The following is a 25,909-nucleotide window of genomic DNA, read 5'->3' on the forward strand; positions in this document are numbered from 1 at the left end:
GTTCATCATAGGCGGGCATCATCATAAGACAAGTGACGAAAGCTGGGAGGCGTAAGGTGTGAACTACGCGCGCGCGATCTCCCGCGGCGACGCGAAGGTGTGATGGATCATCTTCTACTACATAAGCAGTCAAGTCTGCAAGCCACGACGTGTTTGATCGGTCATTAGGATGGAATTCGTGAAAAATTCTTGATTGACGTGTCGATTTTTTTCATGAATAAAATTTCTGGCTCAATGCTGTATTACATACATTTCGTGTAGCATTATTTCGATAGTTTTTACGAAAATCATTATTTAATAGTATTGTTAATCAAGTAGTGCTTTTAAAATATTATTTAATTAAATGCAAAACTAAAATTTAATTACATTAATAGAAATTAAAAAAGATTACGAAAATATCTATGATAAAGATTGATCATCATACTTAATTAGTCATTATTAATCCAAACTTGGACAATTATGACAAATTACTTTAAAATAAGAACTTTGAGCTATTTAAAAAATTTCAATAATGAAAGAAAATAGTGTAGGGTATTTTAAAAATGAAAAGAACATCGTATTGCAGTGAAAAACAAAATTTAAATGAATCTATAAAACTGTTCTTTTTACATAAGTACGATATCTTTTACAAAAAGCACTATTGATGATCGCATACAAGATAGTCCATCTGTGTAATAATCTGTATATATTACTAAGAGGGATTCTTTTTTTTGTTCGTTAGGATTAGTTTCGGTGTCTTAAAATAATTTTAAGATAGCGTAACTAATACTAAAATCATGTCCCTGTATTCAAATCAATGTTCACCTTAGTACTACTAAGATAAACATTGAAAATAAGATGAGCAATGTTAGTATAACTAAGTCGGATATGAAAATATATCTTATTTACTGATAATCAGGCTTACTGATAGAGGGATTCTGATTATCTGTAAATAAGAAAGGTTTTCATGTACTACTTAATAGTACTATTATAGCTCATAGAAAGTAGGGAAAACAGATAGTAAATGACTAATAGGGAGATGTTTACTTATCTTCAGTGTCATTTTAATAAGTAGGGAGATGTTTATTATTTATTTAGTGCTATTAAAATGATTGTTAGTAAACATTTTCCTATTAGTCATTTACAACTTCTACAATCCTTTACTGTGGTAAACTCAACAAAGTGCTTTGACCAGGTGGCAAATAAACAACCTGTCTAGATCTTGCAAGTTGATATGCAATATCTTCAGCAGCTTCAATTCTCCTAAGCTCTACCAAACCATCACCAGCATCTGAAAGAGATTTGGCAATTAAACTAGCAGCTTGGGGCATCACCCTCTGCAGTGATGACAGCTGCTTTCTTTTGTTGCTCAGCTTTTTCTACAAGGAAACGAGCTTTTTCTGCTTCTTGTTGAGCTACTTGTTTTAACTCAACAGCTTGAGTGAATTCTTTACCAAAAGTTAAATGAGTCTAGAAAATTGTAAAAACAAGAAATTAATTAAACTGGAAATTATAAGTTATGTAATTGGTTGTTTATGTACATACAATAGAGATGTCATCTAAGATGAAACCAAATTGAGAAGCTCTCTCTGTCAAATCTTCACTGACTTTTTGAGATACAAGTTCACGTTGAGTGATCAATTCTCCAGCATCAAACTGAGCAACAACTGCTTTCAATACTTCAGTTGTGATGGAAGGTAAGACTCTTTCGTCATAATCAACACCAAGAATTGTATAGATCTTTGGCAAAGATTCAGGCACTGGTCTAAATAGAATACGCAGAGTAATATTTACATTTTGCAAGTCTTTACTTCCAGTTATTACTGGCACATTTCTAGGTCTTGATCTGATGTCAAAGATAATTGGCTTCTGAATCCAAGGAATGAAAAAGTGAGTACCTTCTCCCATTACATTATTTTTAACACCAGAAAATCTGTCAAAGATGACAGCTCTGTGACCACCATCAACTAAAAAATTAGATAAGCTAAAGAATCAATATTTATACTATTCGGATGGAATGAAGCAGTGTTTGACCCATTGTATATTTTAAATATTATACGTTTTACAAAATTTTGTTATGATAATATTAAAAGATAAGATAAACCTTATCAGTCTTCAAAACAAATATATTTTGGCAAGCATCTTTCAAAAAGTGAAAATAATAAAGCATAAATGACATGAGATGCAATAAGAAAATGACTTAATAACTCACCATTGTAAAGTGCTGAATTGACAACACCGCCAACAAGAGCTACTCCCAAACCTAGTTGACCAATCCTATTGAAGAATTGTCCAGCCATATTTTAGAAAATAAACTATCTGTAAACACAATTTAGACAAATTATCAAATTATATGATGCAACACTTTTCACTTACGTATATCTCTCACATGGAGATACTTCGCGCAACTTAACCTTGAAACAAGACATGTTCCAATATCGTTTAACCTATTTTAGACTACTAATACGACAATGTGAGAGTCGTTAAATAATGAAAAAGTCATCTAAACTATAATAAATACTCTAAGCAAACTTTAATAACGAAAATATTAACAAACTTTTGAATCACCGGTACAATTGCAAGAAGGTGCCCAATAACGTGCTTTTCACTACCAACTTAGGCTTCCAATATCACAAATATGTATAATCGACCAAAGATGAATATTATCCTCTGTTTTTAAATTAGTAAAAAGAAAAAGTTCAACAGTTGTTCTTACGTAACAAAATTGTAAGGGAATTAACTTTTTATCGTCGTGTTATCCTCGTGTGCGGCGTTACATAGAGTGAAGATGGAGTCGACATTCGATTCACAGTAGTAGTCCCACATGTGTGTACAGTCACGTGACTTTTTCATACATCATATAGAGCTGAATAAATCACAGATCAGCTAAATGATTTATTTATTTATTATTTGGATTGTTTATTAGTTTGATTATTGCTATGAGTTTAATCACGACAGAATGCAGCGTAACAACTACGTTTATTACAATCCAAGATTCCTGTATAAGATTTTCTCTGAATAGACAGGTTTTAATAGTTCATAAAAAATAGTATTACGTAAATATTGAAACCTAGTTCTATATTTAATCTTATACTAGAATATATAAAAATAGTGTAATTTAATTAAAAAAAATATGAATGTAAGTCGATAGATAAGATGAACTGTGGTCTTCTTGGTTACTCAACACCTCTTCTTTTTATTCTTATTCGATTCGAAAAAACAGAAGCTTTTTCTCTTCACCGTAGCGCGCTAGACAGTGGCGTCAGTATTCGCCGAGCGGAGAATGCATCAACTACGAAACATAAGGAAATACTTTAAATTTGAATCTTTCTATGAAGTTTGTAGAAGCTTCGTAACGTGAAAATATATTTTAAAGCTAAGCTTCGGGAAAATCTTTGGAGCTTTAATTTGCATTCTAAATAAATGATGTACATATTATTACACGAATACTTTACTCAACGGAATTCTATAATAAACCCTCACAACATAATTGATATTTCGAAAGCTTATGAGGTTAAAAATGAAAAGTATCTCATTTTTTCTAGTAAGTCGGTCAGCTAATTACCTTAATTTCTCATCTAATATCAATACAATAGAAGCAGCTGGTAAAAAAATGAAATTGCGATACAATCGAGTTACACATCCAGCCTAATCGTCAAGTAGCGATAAAATAGCAATTGGGTGAAAAGTATAAGATAAAATTATCGATCGAAACTACCAAGCTGCTGACTATTTTAATTTCGTCAGATTATATCGATCGTTAGATAACGTTATTCAACCATTCAACCATTCGATATCTCGCGGTATACGTGACAACGCGCAAGCTACGGCAGCCGCTGGGCGTTCGCGCGCGCAACGACAGTCGATAAATTTCAGCCATGCTTTGCGTCTCGTCACCTCTTTTCCTTATCGAAACTCCATAATCACTCACTGTCTTTTTCATTTATGTTGACTTTTCAATATCAACATGTTTTCCGAAGTAAGTAGAACGTAACATTCTGAAATGATGCTTTGCGCTCTTTCTTATTTGACGCGTATTGAGATTGTTTATTGATTGATGCTAGGGTAATCACGTTTGGATCGAAAATGGAATTAAAGGGGGACTTCGACATCCCGAAAGCCTATCGGATTGTCAAATTCGAGAAGAAAAAAATCAAGTTGAAGACGACGACGGCAAAGTGAGTACTTTATAATTTACCCCAACTTGATCAATTTCACGAACGTTATTTTTGAATTCAAGACCTGCACGTTTGTCACTCTGCTGAATCACGCTAAACAGAGTCCTTGTTAGTGCACATTAACGCATAACGCAAAAAATAAGCCTTTCCACGTAAATCAACATTTTATACGCTTGTAAAACGTAACCCATTGAGTAAACACATGTACTTCGTATTATTTATCTATAGCTGTTACCGTTGAAAAGCATTATCTTATCTAAAAATTCGTCTTGATGTAAAATTAAATCTTGAATTTATTAACGAAATCTGAACGTGCAAAGAACAATAGTATGGTTGCTCTTACGTATAATTATTTTTCTAGGTAGAATGGACAACACAGAATAAAATTTTGAAGTCCGTTCAGGCATCGATCATTGACCCGGTAGATGATATGATACACTTAAGTGATTTGGAAGAGTGTGTTATCCTGCGAAATCTTCACATCCGTTATAAAAATCATCAAATTTACGTACGTTGTAATACAAATATACATAGTTTCGTTTTCGAAATTATTTTTTTACTGTCGGCAAAGATCAACTAAAATACTTATCGAAATATCTGATAAACTGATTAAATATCAGTCATTATGTCTAAAAATATTTCGATAAACCATTTATTTACCTTCAGTCAATATTTTCAAAATGGCATGGCAATTAAAATATAAAACAAAATATATTACAGACATACATAGGAGACATACTAATAGCTGTGAACCCTTACCAAATGTTAGATATCTATTCAACAAGGGAAGTGTTGATGTATTCGGAGAGGAAATCGACAACATTACCACCGCATATATTTGCAACTAGTGACAAGTGTTTCCGAAACATGAAAAGTACTAAACGCGATCAATGTATCATCATAAGGTGAGTCGATATAATTTTGATTTCGTGTAATGTATACGAGAAAATACATTTTATTATTTTACGCGCTAGCGGAGAAAGTGGAGCTGGAAAAACTGAAAGTACAAAACTGATTTTGCAATATTTAACTGCCAGAAGTGCTGGGGGTCATTCGTGGATAAAACAACAAATTTTAGACGCGAATTCTATTCTTGAAGGTATATTTCATAGACTTTAATTTGTACGTTTTAATGAAAATTAATCGATATACAATTGCTCAGCTTTCGGCAATGCAAAGACACAGTGTAACGAAAATTCATCAAGATTTGGAAAATATATCAATGTGTACTTCAATAGTGTGGGAGAAATAGAAGGAGCTCGAATAGATTATTACTTGCTAGAGAAAAGTAGAATCGTCACACACTTGAAGAATGAAAGGAATTATCATATTTTTTATGCTATCCTCACGGGACTCAGCCACGACGAAAAACAAAAATTGCATCTTGGAAGTGTATTGGATTATAAATACTTACACGGGGTATATTATTTCAAATCTACGATTACTAATGAGTCGTTAAAAATTTCATCTGTGGTATTTTTTCTAAAGGTTGCTTTGTGCAAGGGTAGAAACGACTCGAAAACGTTTGCGAATGTCAAAGCTGCGATGCAAGTATTAAATTACAACGAAACCACATTTACTAATGTTATCCGCCTACTCGTGATGATACTGCATCTGGGAAATTTAAAGTACAAATCCACGACAATAAGTAGGTCAATTTTTTGAAAAAAGCTAAGTCTTACGAAGATTTAATAACATTTTTTTACAGATCATACTGACGTTACCGAAATTCACGACGACGTTACCTTAAAAAGATTATGTGACTTTTTAGAAGTCGATCAAACTAATTTGACAAATGTATTAACGAAGAAAACTATTTATGCTAAGAAAGAACAAGTGGTATGACATTAATTCAACCATCAAAAATATCTTCTTCTAATTTAAAATATATGCTTAGGTCAGTAATTTAACCAAAGACCAAGCGAGAGAAGTGCGGGATGCATTTGCAAAACTAATATACGAAAAAATCTTCGAGAATATTTTACGGGAAATAAATAATACAATACAAAATACTAAATCACGATCAAAGAACACAATAGGTATTTTAGACATTTCAGGTTTCGAAAACTTCGACATCAATAGTTTTGAACAGTTATGTATTAACTATGCTAATGAGAGTTTACAACAGTTTTTTGTGCAAAACATATTTAAAATCGAGCAAGAAAGTTACACTTCCGAAAGTATTTCTTGGATTAAAATTAATTTTGTTGACAATCAAGAGATAATTGAAATGATTGGCACCAAACCGCTGAATATTATGTCACTTATCGACGAAGAAAGTATTTTTCCTAAGGTATATTTCTCAGTAGAAGCTAGCTATTAGAGGATCTTCGTGTATTTACCTAATGAGAGATTGATTCTTTAGGGTTCTGATTCAAGCATGCTATCGAAAATATCATTAATTCATGGAGTAAACACCAGCTTCGTCAAATTACAATCTGATTCAATGAACGAGTTTGGAATTGTACATTATGCAGGACCTGTGACTTATAATGTAGTTGGATTTCTTAATAAAAATCGCGACATTTTCTCTACTGATATCAAACAATTAATAAATACGTCGACGAACACATTTCTCAAAAATTTATTTGCTAACGACGAGTTAGTTATAAATGGAGATTCTAACAAACGATCGGCGACAGTTTCAATGAAATTTCGAAGCTCATTAGATTCACTGTTGAGCACATTACGCTCTTGTAATCCATTTTTCATCAGGTGCATTAAACCTAATGGAAATCAATTGCCAGAGGTACATATCAAACATTTGCTTAAGATTCGCATTTTGGCAAGTCTGACCATATCTATGGTATTCTACGTGAGTTTATTTTTTATTTAAAAATATGAGAAAATCAATGTGCTGGATATAGGTTATGATGATTTTGATTCATCATTAGGATTTAGCTATTATTTTAATCCATTATCCCACGTCAATAAACATGTTTTCAATTTCAGTAGATAAAGATCGATGTGGTCAGACACGTGTTTTTTTAAATGTAAGCTTATTTACATTTACTGAAATTTCACAGGTTTTTGATAGAACACTTTGTACTCGACAACTTCGCTATTCAGGTTTAGCAGATACAGCCAAAATTCGACGCGCCGGCTATTCATTACGCTACGAGTACACCGAATTTTCCACATTATTCCGAGCTTTAACTCAGGGGATCGATCCGACCCGTATGGCAGACAAGAGATTTGTAACGGAGCAAATCTGCAAGAAAGTCTTAGGTAAAAATGATTTCTGCCTAGGACACACAAAAGTATTTTTGAAAGACTATCATGGTGAAATACTTGAAAAAAAAAAGAAAGAGGTATTAGAAAGATATGCTAACATCGTTCAAAGGAACCTTCGAATGTGGGTTTATCGAAAAAGGTACTTTACTCATTCAAGTTTATCTTTACTAAACAAAGTCTCAATTACTTCTTTTGCACACGATAATTGGAATTTCGAAAATAATATACTCAAAGGATTATTTCTGCCTGTCTTCTGTGATAAGATGTGATTGTTTTTATTTATAAATAAGCACTTATAAGTACAGTAAATATTTGTACAATACATTTGACCAGGTTTTTAAAGATCAGAAAAGCAGTAATAATACTTCAAAAAGTTTGGAAAGGATATGGACCAAGATATCGATATTTAAAAATTCAACATGGCATTCTCCGACTACAATCTCGTATTAGATCACGATATCACGAAGTTAAATTTCAACAGCAAAGAAGAATTGTCATATCTCTTCAGGTAAATAAGACTTTTACTGTGAATTTTCTTTAAACATTTAACTGCAAAATCATTCTTCTTAATATTTTGATTAATCATATTTACAGGCAGTTTGTCGACGATATATTGTTAAAAAAATTTGCGCAGAAAAGGTAAATTTATATTAATTATGATATTTTTAACTGTAACACTAATAACAAACTTTATTTCAGAGAAAACAAATACTGGAGAATAAAAAACTGATAACTCTTCATAATAAAGTAACGAATGTACAGTTAAGTTCAGATAAGAACGATCCAAAGCAGTCAAATAACGATGATAATATCGACAGTATCTTCGACTTTTTAGATAAGGGGAGGAAGAGTAGTATTTCTAAAAAAACGTCAAGTAAACTTTTTAACGTGAGTTTAATTGATTCATCGCACAATCCATTTGCAACATATGATGATTTAAAAAAGAACATTTAATATAGGACATGCTTAGAAACGAACTAGCTATAACAGGATCTCTCCGAGGAACTGATGAATTATGCGATAAAGATTTAATTTCATACGATTTCCATAAATTTGCTGCTATTTATTTCGTGGCTAATGCATCTTCACATTTTTCAAAGAAGCCGCTAAATCGCTCGCTTCTCGATCTTCCCCGCTTGTCAGACCAACTGGTACGGATAAAAATAAAAAACATAGTAGAATTTTCTTTGTGTATATGAATTTGATTTTAACAGGCAGCGAAAGCTCTATCCATAACTATTTTACGATTTATGGGAGATTTGCTAGAACCAGATAATTATGTTGAAAGTTACAGTAAGAAATCAGCAATGAATACAGTGAGCGAGACCTTGACAAAAAATTATTCAAAATCCATAGAGAATGATAACCAACATTTTCTGAGACTGACTTTAAAAAAGAAAAATAAGCTTAACAATATTATTGCAAAAGGTGTTTACTTGAATAATTCCACGAATATCGGCTTTTGTTAATATAACGTATTTTAAAGGTATCGTATACAACGAGTATGAGAATTGGCTCAACGTACCAAGATCGAACTTGGAAAAGTTAAATTTCATAATCGGTCATGGAATACTTCGCCCAGAATTAAAAGACGAAATATATAGTCAAATCATCAAACAATTAATACGTAATCCATCAAAAGTATCATCTACAAAAGGTTGGATACTCATTTCTCTCTGCCTCGGTTGTTTTGCACCATCAGAAAGACTGATAATGTACCTCAAGTCGTTCATAAGGAGGGGCCCAGTCGAATTTGCTTATTTTTGCGAAAAAAGATTGATGAGAACATTTAGGAATGGCACAAGAACTCAGCCGCCTTGTTGGATTGAAATGCAGGTTTCGTATCGTATGATCCGTTGAACTAAAATACTCGTACGACATTCATCAGTATGTTAATATACTTTCAGTCGGTCAAGTACAAAGAGGCTATTACGTTGCAAGTAGAATTAATGGACAGTAGTTTAAGAAGTGTAAAGGCCGATTCCGCAAGTATATCTCAAGAAATCGTAGAAAGCTTATCTCGAGCCCTCGGAATCAGAGACATATTCGGTTTCTCACTTTTCATAATTATCGATGATAAATTCATGTCACTAGGTGCAGAAAAGTAAGTGAACAACAATATTTCTGAACATGGTATTTATATTTAAAAGAAATATGTAAATTAGGCAACACGTCATGGATGCAATATCGCAATGCGAACAATACGCTGTGGAGAAAGGTTATATACAGCGAGATGCAAAGTGGCGATTGATCTTCAAAAAGGAAATATTTTCACCTTGGTACAACCCTACTTTCGATAAAATTGCTACGGATCTTATATACGATCAAATATGTTGGGGACTTAAACTAGGAGAATATAGATGCCAAAATGTAAATATTTTTGTAGTTGGAGCTGTCAATAACTATTTTACAATAATAACGTGTTTAATTCTGCAAAAGGAACATGATTTGGTCATGCTGATAGCGAGACAGTTGTACGTATACAGTGGAAATGGTTTATTACCGCAGCCGTTCAAACACGTCTTACATATGTTTATACCAAACTATATGCTTCAAAAGAACAGTGTACAAAATTTGTTGAGGTTGGACAAACTCACTTTATATGCGTACAGGAAGGTTTGTATAATTCAAATACGGATTGAAGTAATGAATATCAGAAGTACATTCTTTCCTTCTTCTCAGGAATTTCTTGCAAACGTAAAAGTCGACGGCAACGAAGTCAAGCAAAAAATCATCGAGTTTGCCAAAAACGAGTGGACCCTTCTGTTCTCGAAATTCTATGAAGCTAAAAAGATCTTTGGTCCGGAATTCAGTCAGACAAACGTCATGATTGGCGTCAATTCGATGGGCATATACTTTTTTGACAACAAGGAGCGAATTTTGCACAAGTTAAATTTCTACGAGATATACGAAGTCAATTATCAAAAGTATATTTTGTTGAAATGATAATTTCATCTTGATTTAAACGTATTTATTTATTTCTCTGAATTTTCAATAATTTCAGGCATGAAGACGCACTGTTTAATAGTCTGACCATATCGACAATTCAAAGGGAAGAATTTATCTTCCAGAGTCTTGAAGCCGAAAGTTTTGTTTCGCTCGTGAATTTCATTTTGGACAGTCTCAAAATAAAATCGGAATACGTCGTTGCCATTCAAGATTACATAGACGATGGTAAGTAAAATCTATTGATGCACTTTGGTGAAATTGTTATGGATCGATACAATTTACAGAAGATTCTGGAACACATCTTTCTTTGAGAAAAGGCGACATTATTAAATTAGTTGACGGATGTAACGGCCACACGGTACTAACCTGCTCTTACGTCATTGGTGAGAAAAATGGCGTTCGAGGCAAATTCCCTTGCGAATGCGTATATGTACTGCAGACTATAATAAAGCCGTCGCTCAAATCAATGGTAAGTACAAAATATTAATCTTATATATTTCTTTATTCTGACAATTAATATTCAACATCCATAACAGGAAATATTCAAAGGAAATTTTACTTCGGAATCCATCACCAGAACAAAATTCGATCTCAATCAGAGCTTGAAAGTGTCTCGGGAACACAATCTGAAAAAATTCGCAGATGAACATTTCAAGCCAATCATGAGTAAGGCTGAAAAATTATGGAAACACACTCGAGAACCAATTAAAATTCCATTGATGAAAAAGATATCTGACGATGAGGAAAAATCACAGCAAGCTGTTCTAATGTTCAGGAATGTAATGAAATACATGGGCGATCTGCCAAGTAACAAACAAATAAGGATCGGCACCGAACATACAGACAGTATTTTCGGAACTGCTTTGACAGATGTATGTGATTCTCAAATTCCAATAAATAACCTTTGTACGTTATTTATTTTTCCTTAATCGAATAGGGATTACTTCGAGATGAATTGTTCTGTCAAATAATGCGACAACTAACAGACAATAAGATACGACTGAGTGAAGAACGAGGCTGGGAATTGATGTGGTTAGCAACCGGTGCAATGCCTTGTAGTCCCTTAGTGCGCAAAGAGTTGGAACAATTTTTGAATAGCAGGGAGAGTATCGTGGCAAAAGATTGTTTAACAAAGTTAAATAAGGTCGTCAACTCTGGAACTGTCAGGATATATCCACCATGTATGATCGAAGTCGAAGCGATTCGATTTAAAAGATTGCACATATTCCAGAAAATTTATTTCCCTGATTCAACCGACGCTGATTTTGAGGTAAATGTGATCATCCTTGATACTTGTTGAAAACATATTAATGTGAAAAATAAACGTAGATCCATTCATCAACCCGAGCACAAGACATATGCGAAGAGATCGCAAGAAAGCTTCAACTGCACAGTGTCGAATGCTTCTACTTGTACTTTAAGATTTCAGATCGTATAATATCTATGCCGATGTATTATTTCTTCTTCGACTTTATTCGTGAAGTAATAGATTGGATAACTCGACTGAACAGTGCGCATCCAAGTACTCCGTTAGACACGAAATATCAGGTATTATTCATGAAGAAAATATGGATTGATTGTCTTCCTGGTCGGGATAAAAATGCTGATTCTAAGTTCCATTATTATCAAGAAAGTACGAAATATCTAAGAGGATATCATAAATGTAGCAAAAAAGACGCTGTCAAATTGGCGGCTTTAATTTATATCAGCACACACGGGGATAACAAGGATGATCTTTCGCAAATGCAGTTAGTAAATTTATTCATAATTTTATTGACAGATAATGTGATATAACGACAATTATTTTTATTTTTCAGTCTGAAATTGCAAGAATACATCCCTATTGATATGATCGGAATGATTAGTCCTAAGGCTTGGAGAAAACGAATTGTGGCAGCCCACAGTCATTACAAAGGTAGCGTACTAACTAATTCTTCAATAAATAGTAATTATCGATGAAAATGACCTGTGCGCCCGAATAAGATATTTGATATATTTATTTTATCTTATTATTTTCAAAATTAACTATTTCATGTTCCTTAATGAATATAATCAGTAAATAAATACGAATATAGTCAGACAGGCTTGATTTTGCAATTCTAATGTAATCATTAATTCTAAATTGTTTGGTTTAACGATCTATCTAATAAATAGAGCGATTCAAATACATTTTAATGAAAGTTTTAGGTCTTACTCAAGACGATGCAAAAGAACGATTCCTCCAACAAGTATATCAGTGGCCAACTTTCGGTTCAGCCTTTTTCGACGTTCGTCAGACGATGGAAACCAGATTTCCCGAGTTGATTACTTTAGCAATCAATAAAAATGGAGTAAGTATCATTCATCCGTTAACCAAAGAAATTCTAGCGTTGTACGGCTTCAGCGACATAACCAACTGGTCATCCGACGACACCTATTTCCATATGACTATTGGTGGTTTTATAAATGGATGCAAGTTACTTTGTGAAACTACGCTGGGATATAAGATGGACGATCTTATATCATCATATATAGACTTCTTGCAAGGAAATGATGGAAAGACACAGAAGAGTCAAAGTTCAATTGTTCAGTGAAAGAGTTGTATTGCTTTTATGTTTATTTTTTAATTTTTCATACATATTTCTTAAATATACTCACAAAAAAGTACACGTTTAATCAATTATTGATTTTATATGATTTTTGTACACATTAAAATTTATAATATAATATATTAAAAATAGTTATCAAAAGCATTGTAAAAGACTGTTTATTTGGCAGATGACAAATCTTATCTTTTTAGACTATTGGATAGTCATAATATCAGTTCTACCTTAATTAAATGCAGCAATAGGAAATAAAAATTTTCATTTTATTGTAATAAACTAAAAAAAATATTTGTTACCTGCAACCTATTATTAAAGGTTTTTGGCAACTTTTGAGCATTGATGGCTAGTAACAATAATAATAAATTGTTACTTGGAGAAAAGTAATATCACAAAGAAATTAATACTCTTCGATTTGTTTTAAGAAATGAAAAAAAAAAAGATTTGTTAATTTTTATGTTTAGCAGCACAGATATTTGTTAACTTCTAAATATTAATGGCTTATCATAATAAACTCTCAAATACGTTTTGTATAAAAATAATAAGATTATATCATCTTATAATCTAACAAACTCTTATAGATTTATCCGCGTTTTGATGTTGATAATGATCACATTCGTTACGGCACTAGGATTTATCACCAACTTAGAACAAGTTTTTGGAGATCGGTAACACTGTTGACAGAATAATATATTATTATTAGAATTTTAATCGGATGTACTATTAAATAACCATTTACTTTCAGCAAACTGCAAATAAACAAAAATTAATAAAACATGAATATATTTATTTAAAAAAATGTAAAAATAAACAAGTTTGGATTAATTACCTGAATCAATATACTCGTTATAACAAATTTTTGGTTCAAAGTTTGAACTAGAATTACCCTTATTTATCGATGGCTCTAATCTCATTTGTTTACCATTATGTAAAAATAAGAGTATTAGTCTATCATCTTCCAATAATTCAACATAAATTGTATAAGATAGCGGTAGATCATTGCTAGAAACCAATATCCATATTTTTTAACTAACCATTGAACCTTTCTTATTGTTCCTGAGAACTAATCTAGGATATACATTAATGAAATCTATAATATAAATTTATTAATTAAAAAAACATTCAAATATAAAAAAGATAAATTTCTGATGCACGGCATAATACACATACCGTATGAACCGTTGTTGAAAGTATATATAAAATTTGACTGGAATTAAAAATTTGGTAAATATAAAATCAGTTTACTGTCATGATCATGAAAATCTATTTGAAAAGATATATCTTCCTCTCTTTGAACTTATATTTTCACTTTCATACATACATCTTAAATGTTTGTGAAAAGTGATATATGTGTATGGAAGAATGTTTTCGTGAATAATGTCAGGAGTGAAATTGTAAAAATTAGGAAATATTAATAGTTAAAACAAATAATGATCCTCGTAAACTAACAATTACCTGTCCATCCGATTGCAGTTTCAGTATAGAACCTTTGCACAATCGGATACACTTATATTGATAACACCGCAATCCCGTGGATCTGCTAATGCTCCATGGAGACTACATGCAACGTTCTTGTTTAGAGAGAAAAAGAATGAAGACTGCTGTCTCTTTCTAATAAGGTCGCGTGGCTAAGGCGTGCCTAATAAGGCAACTATGGCAAAATACTACGGGGTTTTCTGACCTTCGAATCTTTTCTGGAGAGAGCCTAAAGGCGAGCAAGCGAGTTAAATTTGAATCATCTCGAATTATACGTGATCACGCTAAAACAGTTCCTCATTGGTTAATAAAAATTCGATTCGATTCGAATTCGAATTAAAGAGAAATCAAGTCTATCAAAACAATCAAAACAAATGGGAAGTTAATCTCATCCAAACAAAAATATGTTGATACCGTAGTGAAATATATCAATAATTTAAAAATTATCAATGGTATAGATACTCATTTATAAATTACATGAAACATAAAGTAAATGGCACTTGTTACACACGCGCGTCGCGCGCTGATAAACTGGCTATTAATTTCAAAAAGGATCGAAGCTTTGTACTTGACTAGCCTAATCATTCGTTATAACTTCCACCGGAGAAATAAGATTACTACAATAAACATATTTTAGTTAGGAAACTATCAATTGGTAGATATTTGGTTCCAAAGCGTATATAAAGAAAATAATGATAAATACGAAACGCAGAGTTGATTTCAAATTTTTATTCTAAAAACTATTGACAAATATTTTCTTCTCCAATAAAGCCAAAAATACTTTCATATTATCTTTAAATAATATTCAACTGATATCACAGAATATTTTCTACAAATCTAGGTATTTATGTATTATATTCCTTATAGAATAAGTCGGGTAACATAAATAATAATCTTTGATTCTCCTTTTCATAATTCTGTTATTACATAGAGATTATTTATTTTTCAGCTTAATAAATTAATCTTTATGAGTCAAATTTATTTCGTTATAATCTACATAATGACATGCTAAAATAAATTATTTAAGTACTAGTATACACTAATGGTACTTGTTGAGTGTACACAGTCATGCCCATGTGCCCACAAATACCGTCAATGCTTCTGTCAAGTGTAATGTGCGGAATCACGATCACATTATAGGGAGTGTAGTACACTTTAACCTTTGAGGTTTTCTTCGTTTCCACCACGATTAATTTATTTATCGTGCTTATGCTGTAACAAAAAATTTATAAGCTCATGCAATATAGCAATAACTTTTATTTTTTTATTCAATAACTTCATATGTATATATAAGTACGTACTCGAAGATAGAATTTTTCACAGCTATCGTATTGTTGTAAGCGATAGCTTCACCATTCAAGGTGATGATAGGTTCAGATTCGCTGGGTGTTACTTCCAAAACGTGATCCAGAACGTATACTCTAACAGCGACTTTGTCGTCGGCAATAGTTTTGACGAACACGGCGTAACTCATTAACCCATAGTCACCGGACATAAGAGTCCAATCTCTGAATTCCATTGGGATCATTTGGTTCATATCATTTATTAACTCGTGAGCGTGAGCGATGCATGGCCCTAATCAATAAATATAGACTATTTAAAATATCAAAATTCAATACCATAGTTAAGATTCCCGCTACTTACTGACATCATTTTTATAGAAATCCCCCAAGAAGGTGATGGGGAAGGCAATGTTGTCGAAAACAAGATCATTTTGTCGTTTTTCAACGTTATCCTGCTCGTAAATGACATCAATATACTCCAAAGTGTAGTGAGGACTTACAACGGTGATGTTACCGTAATTCTTGTTAGCCGGATAAGCCATGTGAATTTGTATATGTCCTTCTTCCGTATGCTCTGATCTGTATGTGATTTGAGAACTCCAGAAAGAACGTACCCAGTCTCCGAACAATTGCAACTTGGCATAGTATTCAAGGAATATCTAAAACGTACAATTACATTTCTTCGTGTATATTAACATTCTATAAGAAGTCCTATTTTCACTATCAATATTTTTACCTGCTTGTATGAAACATCGGCCGAGTATTTCCTCATAGTTGTACCTTTAACAATTTGGTACAAGCAGTTCCAATCAAAAGACTTAGTGATATCTAAGTCAAGAGGGTTCGAAGCATTTTTGAAGCAAGAACCAGGTTTCGCATAATTTTTTAAATGTTCAATTTGTTCTTCCAATCGTTCACCAACGATTTTAGCTTTGATGTTAACTTGATCTGTCACGCAATTATCATCATCGGTATAACCGGCAACTAAGGACACCTTGCTAACTGTTTTATACTCTATATTTGAGATATTAGTATTGAGTTTGGGATAAGCTTTAATAGCTTCGAAGCAAATCTAATAAGAGCACTTGGTATTACATTTTATTTTCATTTTTAATAAACAATTTCTATATATTTTTGATAAAATATATACACACCTTAAGATTCTTCTCATCCGGTATTTTTCTAGTAAGTTTTACTTTGAAAGCATTTACATACTGTAATACTTCTGAGCTTATATCTATCTCCCAATTTCTTATAGTATCGTTAGTTGTTGCAGATTTGACCTCGACGTTTCCACGAAGTGTCAGTACTGTTTGCTTGTCGATCGTAAGTACACCAGCACGCCAATTCATTTCAACCTAATTTATTTAGAATTTAGACTTTATGAAAATTTTTTTTATTCGTACACGTCAATAAAACGAAAAAAAACTTACGTAAGATACTGGATGTACTGTGGATGGTGCTACTTTCATAATCAGCCCACAACTGCTTGTGTAAGGGTTGTTCACGTAATTGAACATACCTTGATGGACAATCATGAACAATTTAAAGACAAAATCCGCCTTTCTAAAAAAGACAATTCAAATAAATAAATTGGATAATCACAGACAGTTCTTTAACTTACCGATTATTCTTTGGCGAATAGAAAATCCTGTACCATTCTTGCATTTCTGCATTAGGTTCAAAGTTATGTTCGCAATCGAACATACCGTAAGTGAATTCCATTCCAGAATCCAAGTTTTGTATAACTTGCAAATTGTTATTCTTGAATGTTGGACCATTGGTAATAACCGTAATATTCTGGCAGGTTGGACAATGAGTTTGCAAATAGTTTTTAAAAACATCTTTAAGGATAACGACCTGATCAACAGTTTGTATCTTCAACCCAGCTGCCGAAGATCGTTTAGCCAATCTTGGCAGTTCCAATTTAAGACTTTGAGCTGACATTTGTAAGCTGAATGTCACATCGATCGGTAAAGCACCAGCCGTAACAGTATGTCTCTGAACAGATTGAGTAATGTCAGCAAAGGGATTGTAGAACTTCATTTGGTAAATGCTGCTTCTATGGAACCTCGAATCGACTTCAACTTTCATAGCCAAAGTATTCTTCTGTGGGAAAAAGTCAGGTTTTATTTTCGTATACATCATATAAGGAGCATCGTTGTAGAACATTATAGGTAATCCAATTCCACTGACGACAACCATCTTATAATGGTTAGCGAACGATATGTCAACTACATTAATGTTGTATTTCTCTTTAAGATCCATTAACTGATCGGCATCTGGTTTATACTGATTATAAAGCTGTCTTATGTAGTCGGTCAGGCCGTTCTCAAAGAATACTTGGACATTCGTTACATAACCATTGTACATTGTCCAAAGTTCTACGTGGATATGCTTGTCAAAGTTTTTATATCCTTGGGTTTGACGAAGGATTGTTTGAACTTTTTCATCCGTTATTTCCATATGAATATTTACTGATGAATCTAATAAATTCTTTGTTATCTGCATGACACTGTTGAAATTGATTCCGTCGATATTCCAATAATACTACAATACAAAATGTATAATTAGTATTTGTTCAATTAACTATCCATATCACATTTTCTGTACTTACTCCGGTAGTAAGTTTCGGTTTCCTCAAGTAAGTAGAAATAACTTCGTAATAACCAGTTTGTGGCAATCCCGTAGCTTCATTAATTTCAGCAGCTATCTTGAATATTTTACCATGCCCATACACAGTATCATAATAATCATGCACGTTAACGGTGGATAAGGTAGAACTAAGAACTTTATGTGGCTTTGTCAAACGCAAAATCTTTTTCATATTCTTAGCATGAACTTGCATGCACGGATTTGTCGACTCTACATTAGACTTCAAAGTTGTATAATGGTAGTTGAACAAATGTTCATCGCGTTCATTTTCCATAAGATCATGAACGTTCAAGAGAATCCTCATATTTAACTTTGGATTCCTTGTTACTAAAAGTTCGTAAGCAGTGATACGTAATGATAGTGGATTCGAACTGTTAGAAAGAATTGGCCAGAACAGGTCGTAAGTTTTATCATAATCCTGACTAATAGATTTAGCGACTGCCCACATCGCAGCAATTCGATATTTTTCACGCTTTTTAATCGTTACATCGACGTAGAATATGTCTTCCCCCTTGATAATTGGAGCTAGGTACTTGTAGATACCTACTCCAACATTTCTCATTGCCATCATGTACAGAATTTTATTATTATAGGTATTTTCATCTGAATGGTAATAACAAATGATAAAATTGATTTCTAGATAATATTGCATGTAAGAAAAAATCGCTCACTCACATTTAATACGATCGTAGTAATATTGAAGATGTGCTTCTAATGCATATGGAATTTCGTCATCCTTGACGGATTTGTAAACTTTATGCAGCAAAATCGAGTAACAAAGTACACCGGCTCTCATCACTTTGTAACTTACATGATCCGGTAAACTTTTCATTTCAATCACGTGTTTAGCGAATTTTTCAGTAGGATTCAGAACGAACATTGGCAAATTCGTCAATATATGTATTACTGTCTCTTCGTCGAGTTTAAAATATACTTGTTCGTCCTTAATAATATCCAGTACTACTTTCCATACAGCTTGAGTACCCACATGCGGGAGCATACGAAGAAAGATTTTTCTAGATTTGAAAATATAAACAATGAGAAATAATTCAAGAAATAATATTATTAATAAAATAACAAACCTTGTCATATTTCCTTTTTCTGAGTGTATATTAAAGTGATCGAACAAATAACGCAATGATTCTTTGTCCATGTAACCGAGATATCGATAAAGAGTCTCAAGTAAATACTTTTGCTCTGGATTTTTTTCTTCGACGTCTAACTGATTTTCTTTCAAAAATCCAACCATATCGACCAACAATTTTTTAACAATTGGTACGAGAGTCTCCTTTGAATCGACTTGATAACGGCCTAAATGAATTTCTTCAGCTGAGCTGATGTTTGGTATGTATTCGTGTTTGTCGAAAGTTAAATTTGAAAGTTTGACGTCATCAAATTTGGTTGCAGATAAGTCATATTCCGACTCATCGGCAACTTTCTCCAACTCAATGGTTTGGCTATAGAAAATAAAAATATTATTAAAAAGGTCTGCTTTTTTTCAATGAAAACTATGTAGATTATTATTACTTTGTCTCGATAAACTGAACTCCGTAATTATTGTGAGACCACGGCAAGTAGCTAAATTTCTCATTAGAGACGACCTTCTTGAGTACATAATCAGCCACATCTTTGATTGAACCATAAGTATAAACTTTCTTGACAGCTGTGACAAGATCCTCCTATGCCATATTAATCTATTACAACATTCATCAAAAAACGAGCAACAAAGAAATAAACAACATTTTACCTCTGCCGGAACATTACAATCTTCATTCTTAGAATCCGTAACATCGAAAAGCACGAATTTACTGCAATTCCTTGGCTCATACATCTGTTCAAGAATTTTGTCCTTCTCTCCATTGTTGTAGACCAAGTAATCGACGTTGCATTTTCCGTACACGGTATCCTGGTGGTAACAACCAAAGAGAACATTTATCATTTACCGTCCATACGTTCCCATCAGTCGTTACCTACCTCTAATCGATGATAAAACGTTTCATTGTTAATATGTACCGGATGGAAGAGTGACACCAAACCTTTCTTCATATTTCTTGACCATGTAGCGTCGTTTTCTTGGAATTTAACTCCTTCAACCTATCATAGTTTTTATAACTTTAAAAATCACTTTTAGAGTTACTCAACAGATGAAATATACCTCGTGTTGCTCGTTGTATACCACCATAACGGGCTGATGGAAATATTCAATGGCTTCCTCGATAGGATAAAACTTTCCTTCAGCTGTGCTATCGTCGCGTCCATTATAAATATTGAACTGAACATCGTAAAACTTGAGATAGGCTGCGTTCAGCTGGCTTTTGAAAACCAACCGTGCGTTAATTTGTAACTTAGACGCGAAAGCGTCGGGTTCGTTTTGACCAGCCACTACAGAAGCGAAATATTTGTATACGTAGACTTTGCCTTTTGGTGTTGCAACTGTTGAAAATTAAAAGTAGTATTTGAGTTTGCTTTGTTTTACCTTACTAAAGTGAAAATAAATCTATAATCAACCTGATTGAACGGACTGTGTAATTACATCGGGTACTGATGTGCAAACTGCTGCGCTTACGTAGCAAACACTTGCCAACAACGCTAAAAATTTACAATCATTGTAATAATTACGGTATCGTCTTCATCTTCGACTGCATTAGGACAGGTATAATACCATATGAAATTTTGAAAAACATCTAATTTTAAAAAATTTTACATAAGGCCATATGTTATACACTTTTCAGACAGTCAAAATTTAGTTGTGGCGATATTTTACGAAATTTCTTCAGTCAAATGAGTTGAAAAATAATTAAATTTTTAATCAAAATTTGTATTGACTGGTCCATCATTGAAACTCATCAAGACCAAGACTATAAAGAGCATGAAAATATTTGTTGCCCCAACGAAGAAACTTCGAGAAATTAAAGATTTCTTAAATCAACGTTGATAAAACTGAATGTACGATAGCGAGCAAAGAAATTTGTTCGTGTCTTGAGATTGGAGCTTACCGACGAGCGCGTACCCAGTAGCGGTACCCATGTTGAGACTACTAGCCGCAATGGTCGCTTTGGCCCCTTTTTATAAATCCCGATGGCCCCTTAATTATAAATCTTGGAAGAAGCAATGATGAGATAACCCTACAGCAAGCGAGCGTCAAACGCTCTTGCTAATCTATCCAAGATAATGCTGTACACAGCCTCTTCTTCTCCAAGATTTTCACGGTCCCCTCGCTTCTCGTCTTTACGACTTGATCAAACTACGATTAGTTCTTTACATTGTTTCCATATGTATCTTTTACGATGGATGTAATATTGGGAAAAACCATTACGAATTTTGTCGCAAGATTTCACAAAACAAATTGTGTGTTAGTGTGGAATTTTATATGTCGATCTATCAACGGATTTTTTTAATCTAATATTCGTGTTTGGGTTAATGAATTTTGATAGTATGTAGTGTTATGCAACGTGTTTTGTACAAAAGTATGATGACTGAATAAATTCTGACAGTGGAAACTTATTTCAAATTACACTTAAATAAAGAATTGAAAATATGTTATATTATGGTCAAGTTTTTCGTCATAATCTGTGTTGTAGTTAAGTATATTGTTCAAAGTTAATCAATTTTCCTCTTTTTATAGTAAAATATATTGTTTATTACAATATGATTTCAAGTTTGAAGTTATATATATAACGTGATACGTTATAACGAGAAACGTAAACGTCAGATGATAATATGCCAGCAGAAATAGAAAAAGCTGACATGAAAGTGATTATGCTTATAACATACAATTTCCTTGGAAATTCTGCAACTTCTGATTACATAGACACTTTAAGTATTGATTAAGTTCAGTGATATTGGGTTAATATAAATTCAGAAGTAAACAACATAGATAAGCTGACACGCACAACTTTTATAGATTATATTATATATAAATAATATTAGACATTTCAGAAAAAGATAATCCAGTAAAGAATATTATTTATAAATTAAATATTCTCAAATATTATCAAAAATGGTTTAATTCAACAATATTTTGCATTGTATCGGCAAAACATTTCAATATGTATTAAACCAGTTCAAGGTAGAAGGTTATCAATAAACTCAGATTTGTCTTTATTTATAGAATAAAAATGTCATGCATTACCTAAACAGGTAAGCTACGTGAAAGTCAAAGCATAGTTGTACAGAAATTCCGAAATTTCATTTTCGCAAAGTTCAGTGTTAAATAAGCTTTGATCCCCCTGTCACATTACCTGATGCAAAAATCGTTGTAAACATGTAGTTTCCTTAGTTTAGCGCTATATGAAATCACAGTGAAAAAAGAACATCGTAAAATAAAATGTTAATGTAGTGTTTTTAATATCTTCTTAATTAAAGTAAAACTTTCTTTTTCAATTTATTTTTATTTTTCAATCGGATACAACATATACGTTTTTACAACTATCTACGTTTAATTATTATATGACTCCAGAGTTATTGTTTAAAAAATGTCAAAAAAAGTTAATCGCTAATTTATTAAATTTATTTTGAATCGAGTAACCAATTGATTATGCCAAATAATAGATCGTTAGTAAAGTATTGAACTAACAATCTTTATATTATGTAAGTAAAGAAACTGAATGTATAATAATGTTTTCGTAATTTTATTTCTCATTATCGAGCTGATAAACAATTATCTTGGTGTAAGTTTGTAAACTTCTTGAAGAGTATGATAATCGTGAAGTGAATGAATTTTGTCAGGAGGATATCGAAATATTAATTTAGGTCTAATTTATTAAAACCTTCAGAATCTGCTATGAATCTCTCTCTAAGTTATAACTTACTGAAAGGAATTAAAAGATCATACATAGTTTTTGCACTATAAATACAAATTCTTTGCCATATCCCTTTCATAAAGATTACAAAAATTTGATAAAATATTTCCAGCAACAAAACGTTCAGTTTCGTACGAATTCGTGATAGATGTTCCATTTACCAATATAACTCAATAAATTGCAATAGTTACATTTACATCGGCTGAATTCTTTCGGTCTTTAAAGGAAGGAAATTTAATTCATAAAAAATATTATGATATTATAGAGAAGTGAATTTTGTTAGTTTACTATGAATTTTCCTTTATTTTTGTGCTTTCATGTTTTTATATTTTGAACAATTTATTGTCAAATAGTGCAAATATATTTGATTTGATCATTACAGTAAAGTAATTTCGAAATATCAACGTCTTATCCAAAACCCCATCATTCAAATCATTAACAAAGGACAAATAGACAGGATCCAGAACCAACGTAATGACGGCTATGGTGACCGAAAAGATCGGCGTTGAATCGAATGTTTACTCGGAATACTGTTAGGCATTAAAACCCCTGAATGTAATGTCATTTTGTAGTGTTTTTTTTTTTTATTTCTATGCAAAATATTATATTCTGAACGAAGGTGAGGTTAAATTACGAGAAACTTTGTTTGAATAAAAAGACATAATTTAATCATGTTAATTTCGCTTTTATTAAAATAGAGAACTCCTGTACACCACAAATTTTCGGAATAAATGTCGGTAAAATATAACAAAACAGAATTGATCTAAAACTTCTACATGATAATTTTACACATTGTCAATTATTAAAAACACACACATTGAAGAAATTATTACTGTACAAATATTTTTTCGAAACATGAAAATATCATTGATATGATAATACTACTTTTCGATATTAACTCATCGCTGTTCGAGCTATTAGTTGCACATTAAGATTAATATTCTTGACTATTGCGGAAATACGATACGCAAAAATAAAATCTATTTTCTCACATTAATTTTCGTGTAGACTTACGTGATAAGAAAAATAAAATATTTATAATACGAAAAAATATTTACATTCAACATATTCCCTACCACATTCCTTAAAGAACGTCTTTTTTTAATTAATTAGTGAAAAATTACAATATTTTATTTATCCTACATTCACGTTTGTCATTTCTTATTATTTTTGAACTACAAAATATTTTTTTCACAAAAATATTTTTTTCAAGGAACAAATTTGACAAAAACTTTTCACATACTTTGCACATAAATTGTCTGTCGAAAATATACAAGAAATTCTCTTTCGCAAATGAAATGTCGATTTCACATCGATTTTGAATTGACAAAATTATGTCAAACATTAGAGATGAACTTTTTAGATTAAAAACAATTTTACCGTCGATTTATTTTTTTGTTTTTGCTACTACGCGTAATATAAAACATTCAATTTTATAAAATTAATTGTCGTTTGTATAAAAATTATCATGCTTGACATTTACTATTAGCATGCTCTTTCAAGAAGTGTTCCTTAAGCTTTGATAAAGCTTTACTTCTGTGCGAGATTTCGTTTTTCTTATCCTTCGATAATTCCGCATAAGTTTTGTCAAAACCATCAGGCAGAAAACAAGGATCCCAACCAAATTCCCTACTACCACTGGGACTTACAATCGTTCCAGGTGTGCTTCCTGTAATACATACAAAACATAAATAATAATAGAATTTTTAAAAAATTTTTAAATTTGGAAAAAATGTCCGAAAACACAAAGTATACCTTGAAACAGTAAAACTGGGTCACTTGGTTTACCTTCGCAATAGGCAAACGTACACACGGCCTGCGCTTTCTTATCATCGAACCCAGCGAGCATAGTGTGTAAACCATCAGGTCCTAATTTGTCAAGGAACCACTTGATGTAAGGTCCAGGAAGTCCCTTCAGAGCGTCGAAACAGAGACACGTATCTTCGATAATAACTGGTCCTTCGACAATCTTCGCTGCTGTCTTACATTTTCTGATGCAAATTTCATCAATTTCACCTTGATACTCTGGCAAGTCAATTTTACGACTGGTAATTTCTCGAGGAAAGCTGTTGCCCAAAATTGCGATGAACTCCTCTAATTTCTTCGCGTTCCCCGTTACGAACACGATGGGCTTCGCCATTCTGTGAAGTTTCAAAAATGTCATTCCTGCAGTTAAAGTTCTTTTTATGGTTTGCATTAATTTTTTATCCCAACGCATAAATGTTGATAAATAAGCTAAACCGAGCCTGGAGTCATATATTCTACGAGTAAAATTTCCCTTGTGCGAGTAATTATTGTGAAATCCTGTAAAAATATTGAAAATAACTGAAAATACTTCATCGCTGTTTTTTTTTGCAAAATTAAAGATAAAAGAAAATTAATAAGTCGTGAATAATATAAAGTAATAAAACCTAAAATGATTTAAGAAACACTTTCAAATTACGCGCTAAAAATATTTGTTTGATTGGCAATACCATATCGCCGTGAAATACAATACACCACATGACTTTTGGCTAGGTAAGCAACAGCAGTTTCGTGCGAATTTATGTGAAGCGTCGACCAATTATAGGTTAATTCACGGGTTATTATTGCTCAAATTAATAATGATGGTGAGTTTGTTTGGATGATACAGATCGTTGAATTAATTAATTCATATTTACCTTGAAATTCCTCGAGAAATACTCATGAGGGGGAAACGCACGCACACGACAGCGCGTTTACTTCGACAGTGCGACCAACCTAGTAATAACAACTTCGTCTATTAGTTCGTG

The 25,909-nt window shown here is 32.4% G+C and overlaps 4 protein-coding genes across 5 annotated transcripts; 1 reads left to right on the forward strand and 3 right to left on the reverse strand.

Annotated features, from left to right (window-relative positions):
• Nucleotides 1–6: 6 nt before the first annotated feature.
• LOC131674485 (protein l(2)37Cc) lies at nucleotides 7–2,768 on the reverse strand. Its single transcript, XM_058953192.1, is given in 5 exon segments — nucleotides 7–1,304; nucleotides 1,306–1,449; nucleotides 1,525–1,946; nucleotides 2,192–2,298; nucleotides 2,721–2,768. Coding segments are annotated over 4 exon segments (819 nt in total). The 5' UTR covers nucleotides 2,280–2,298; nucleotides 2,721–2,768; the 3' UTR covers nucleotides 7–1,139.
• A 1,178-nt stretch (nucleotides 2,769–3,946) lies between these two features.
• On the forward strand, nucleotides 3,947–12,913 carry LOC131674493 (myosin-VIIa-like). Its single transcript, XM_058953204.1, has 28 exons — nucleotides 3,947–3,958; nucleotides 4,044–4,157; nucleotides 4,519–4,665; nucleotides 4,878–5,062; nucleotides 5,132–5,256; nucleotides 5,320–5,576; nucleotides 5,646–5,805; nucleotides 5,866–5,996; nucleotides 6,055–6,450; nucleotides 6,523–6,906; nucleotides 7,184–7,530; nucleotides 7,725–7,899; nucleotides 7,986–8,030; nucleotides 8,091–8,279; nucleotides 8,351–8,542; nucleotides 8,606–8,819; nucleotides 8,878–9,227; nucleotides 9,299–9,495; nucleotides 9,557–9,761; nucleotides 9,831–10,007; nucleotides 10,074–10,318; nucleotides 10,396–10,565; nucleotides 10,625–10,809; nucleotides 10,877–11,212; nucleotides 11,278–11,610; nucleotides 11,670–12,088; nucleotides 12,158–12,255; nucleotides 12,528–12,913. Exons 1-28 carry the CDS (start codon nucleotides 3,947–3,949, stop codon nucleotides 12,911–12,913), a joined length of 6,174 nt encoding a protein of 2,057 aa, XP_058809187.1.
• Nucleotides 12,914–15,420: 2,507 nt separating this feature from the next.
• On the reverse strand, nucleotides 15,421–21,363 carry LOC131674495 (uncharacterized). Its single transcript, XM_058953206.1, has 16 exons — nucleotides 21,333–21,363; nucleotides 20,845–20,925; nucleotides 20,492–20,769; nucleotides 20,315–20,430; nucleotides 20,084–20,255; nucleotides 19,864–20,015; nucleotides 19,419–19,793; nucleotides 19,012–19,352; nucleotides 18,299–18,939; nucleotides 17,306–18,231; nucleotides 17,115–17,247; nucleotides 16,836–17,039; nucleotides 16,418–16,753; nucleotides 16,043–16,340; nucleotides 15,700–15,973; nucleotides 15,421–15,610 (listed from the first exon to the last, which is right to left on the reverse strand). Exons 1-16 carry the CDS (start codon nucleotides 21,361–21,363, stop codon nucleotides 15,421–15,423), a joined length of 4,548 nt encoding a protein of 1,515 aa, XP_058809189.1.
• A 2,456-nt stretch (nucleotides 21,364–23,819) lies between these two features.
• On the reverse strand, nucleotides 23,820–25,870 carry LOC131674480 (inosine triphosphate pyrophosphatase). Of its 2 annotated transcripts, none has more exons than XM_058953184.1 (3): nucleotides 25,799–25,870; nucleotides 24,894–25,442; nucleotides 23,820–24,807 (listed from the first exon to the last, which is right to left on the reverse strand). In XM_058953184.1, the coding sequence occupies exons 2-3, from the start codon at nucleotides 25,354–25,356 to the stop codon at nucleotides 24,605–24,607; spliced, it is 666 nt and encodes a 221-aa protein (XP_058809167.1). In that variant the 5' UTR covers nucleotides 25,357–25,442; nucleotides 25,799–25,870; the 3' UTR covers nucleotides 23,820–24,604. The 2 variants fall into 2 exon arrangements, with proteins under 2 accessions (XP_058809167.1, XP_058809168.1); XM_058953185.1 differs by having other exon boundaries at nucleotides 24,894–25,279; nucleotides 25,799–25,853.
• Nucleotides 25,871–25,909: the final 39 nt, after the last annotated feature.

Source organism: Phymastichus coffea, unplaced genomic scaffold (assembly GCF_024137745.1).
Source record: "Phymastichus coffea isolate CEN01 unplaced genomic scaffold, Cenicafe_Pcof_1.1 PCOF00248, whole genome shotgun sequence".
Taxonomy (NCBI): Eukaryota; Metazoa; Arthropoda; class Insecta; order Hymenoptera; family Eulophidae; genus Phymastichus; species Phymastichus coffea.

Excerpts from the sequence above, each read along its gene's own strand:
- LOC131674493 (XM_058953204.1), top strand. Across the intron at positions 5,997-6,054 it reads ATGCTAAGAAAGAACAAGTG|GTCAGTAATTTAACCAAAGA; the intron begins GTATGACATTAA and ends ATATATGCTTAG. Across the intron at positions 6,907-7,183 it reads ATGGAAATCAATTGCCAGAG|GTTTTTGATAGAACACTTTG; the intron begins GTACATATCAAA and ends GAAATTTCACAG.
- LOC131674495 (XM_058953206.1), bottom strand. The coding sequence starts at position 21,363 with ATGGGTACCGCTACTGGGTACGCGCTCGTCG. Across the intron at positions 19,794-19,863 it reads GTTCAGTTTATCGAGACAAA|CCAAACCATTGAGTTGGAGA; the intron begins GTAATAATAATC and ends TATTTTCTATAG. Across the intron at positions 17,248-17,305 it reads TATTCGCCAAAGAATAATCG|AAAGGCGGATTTTGTCTTTA; the intron begins GTAAGTTAAAGA and ends TGTCTTTTTTAG.
- LOC131674480 (XM_058953184.1), bottom strand. The coding sequence starts at position 25,356 with ATGCGTTGGGATAAAAAATTAATGCAAACCATAAAAAGAACTTTAACT. Across the intron at positions 24,808-24,893 it reads CCCAGTTTTACTGTTTCAAG|GAAGCACACCTGGAACGATT; the intron begins GTATACTTTGTG and ends TATGTATTACAG.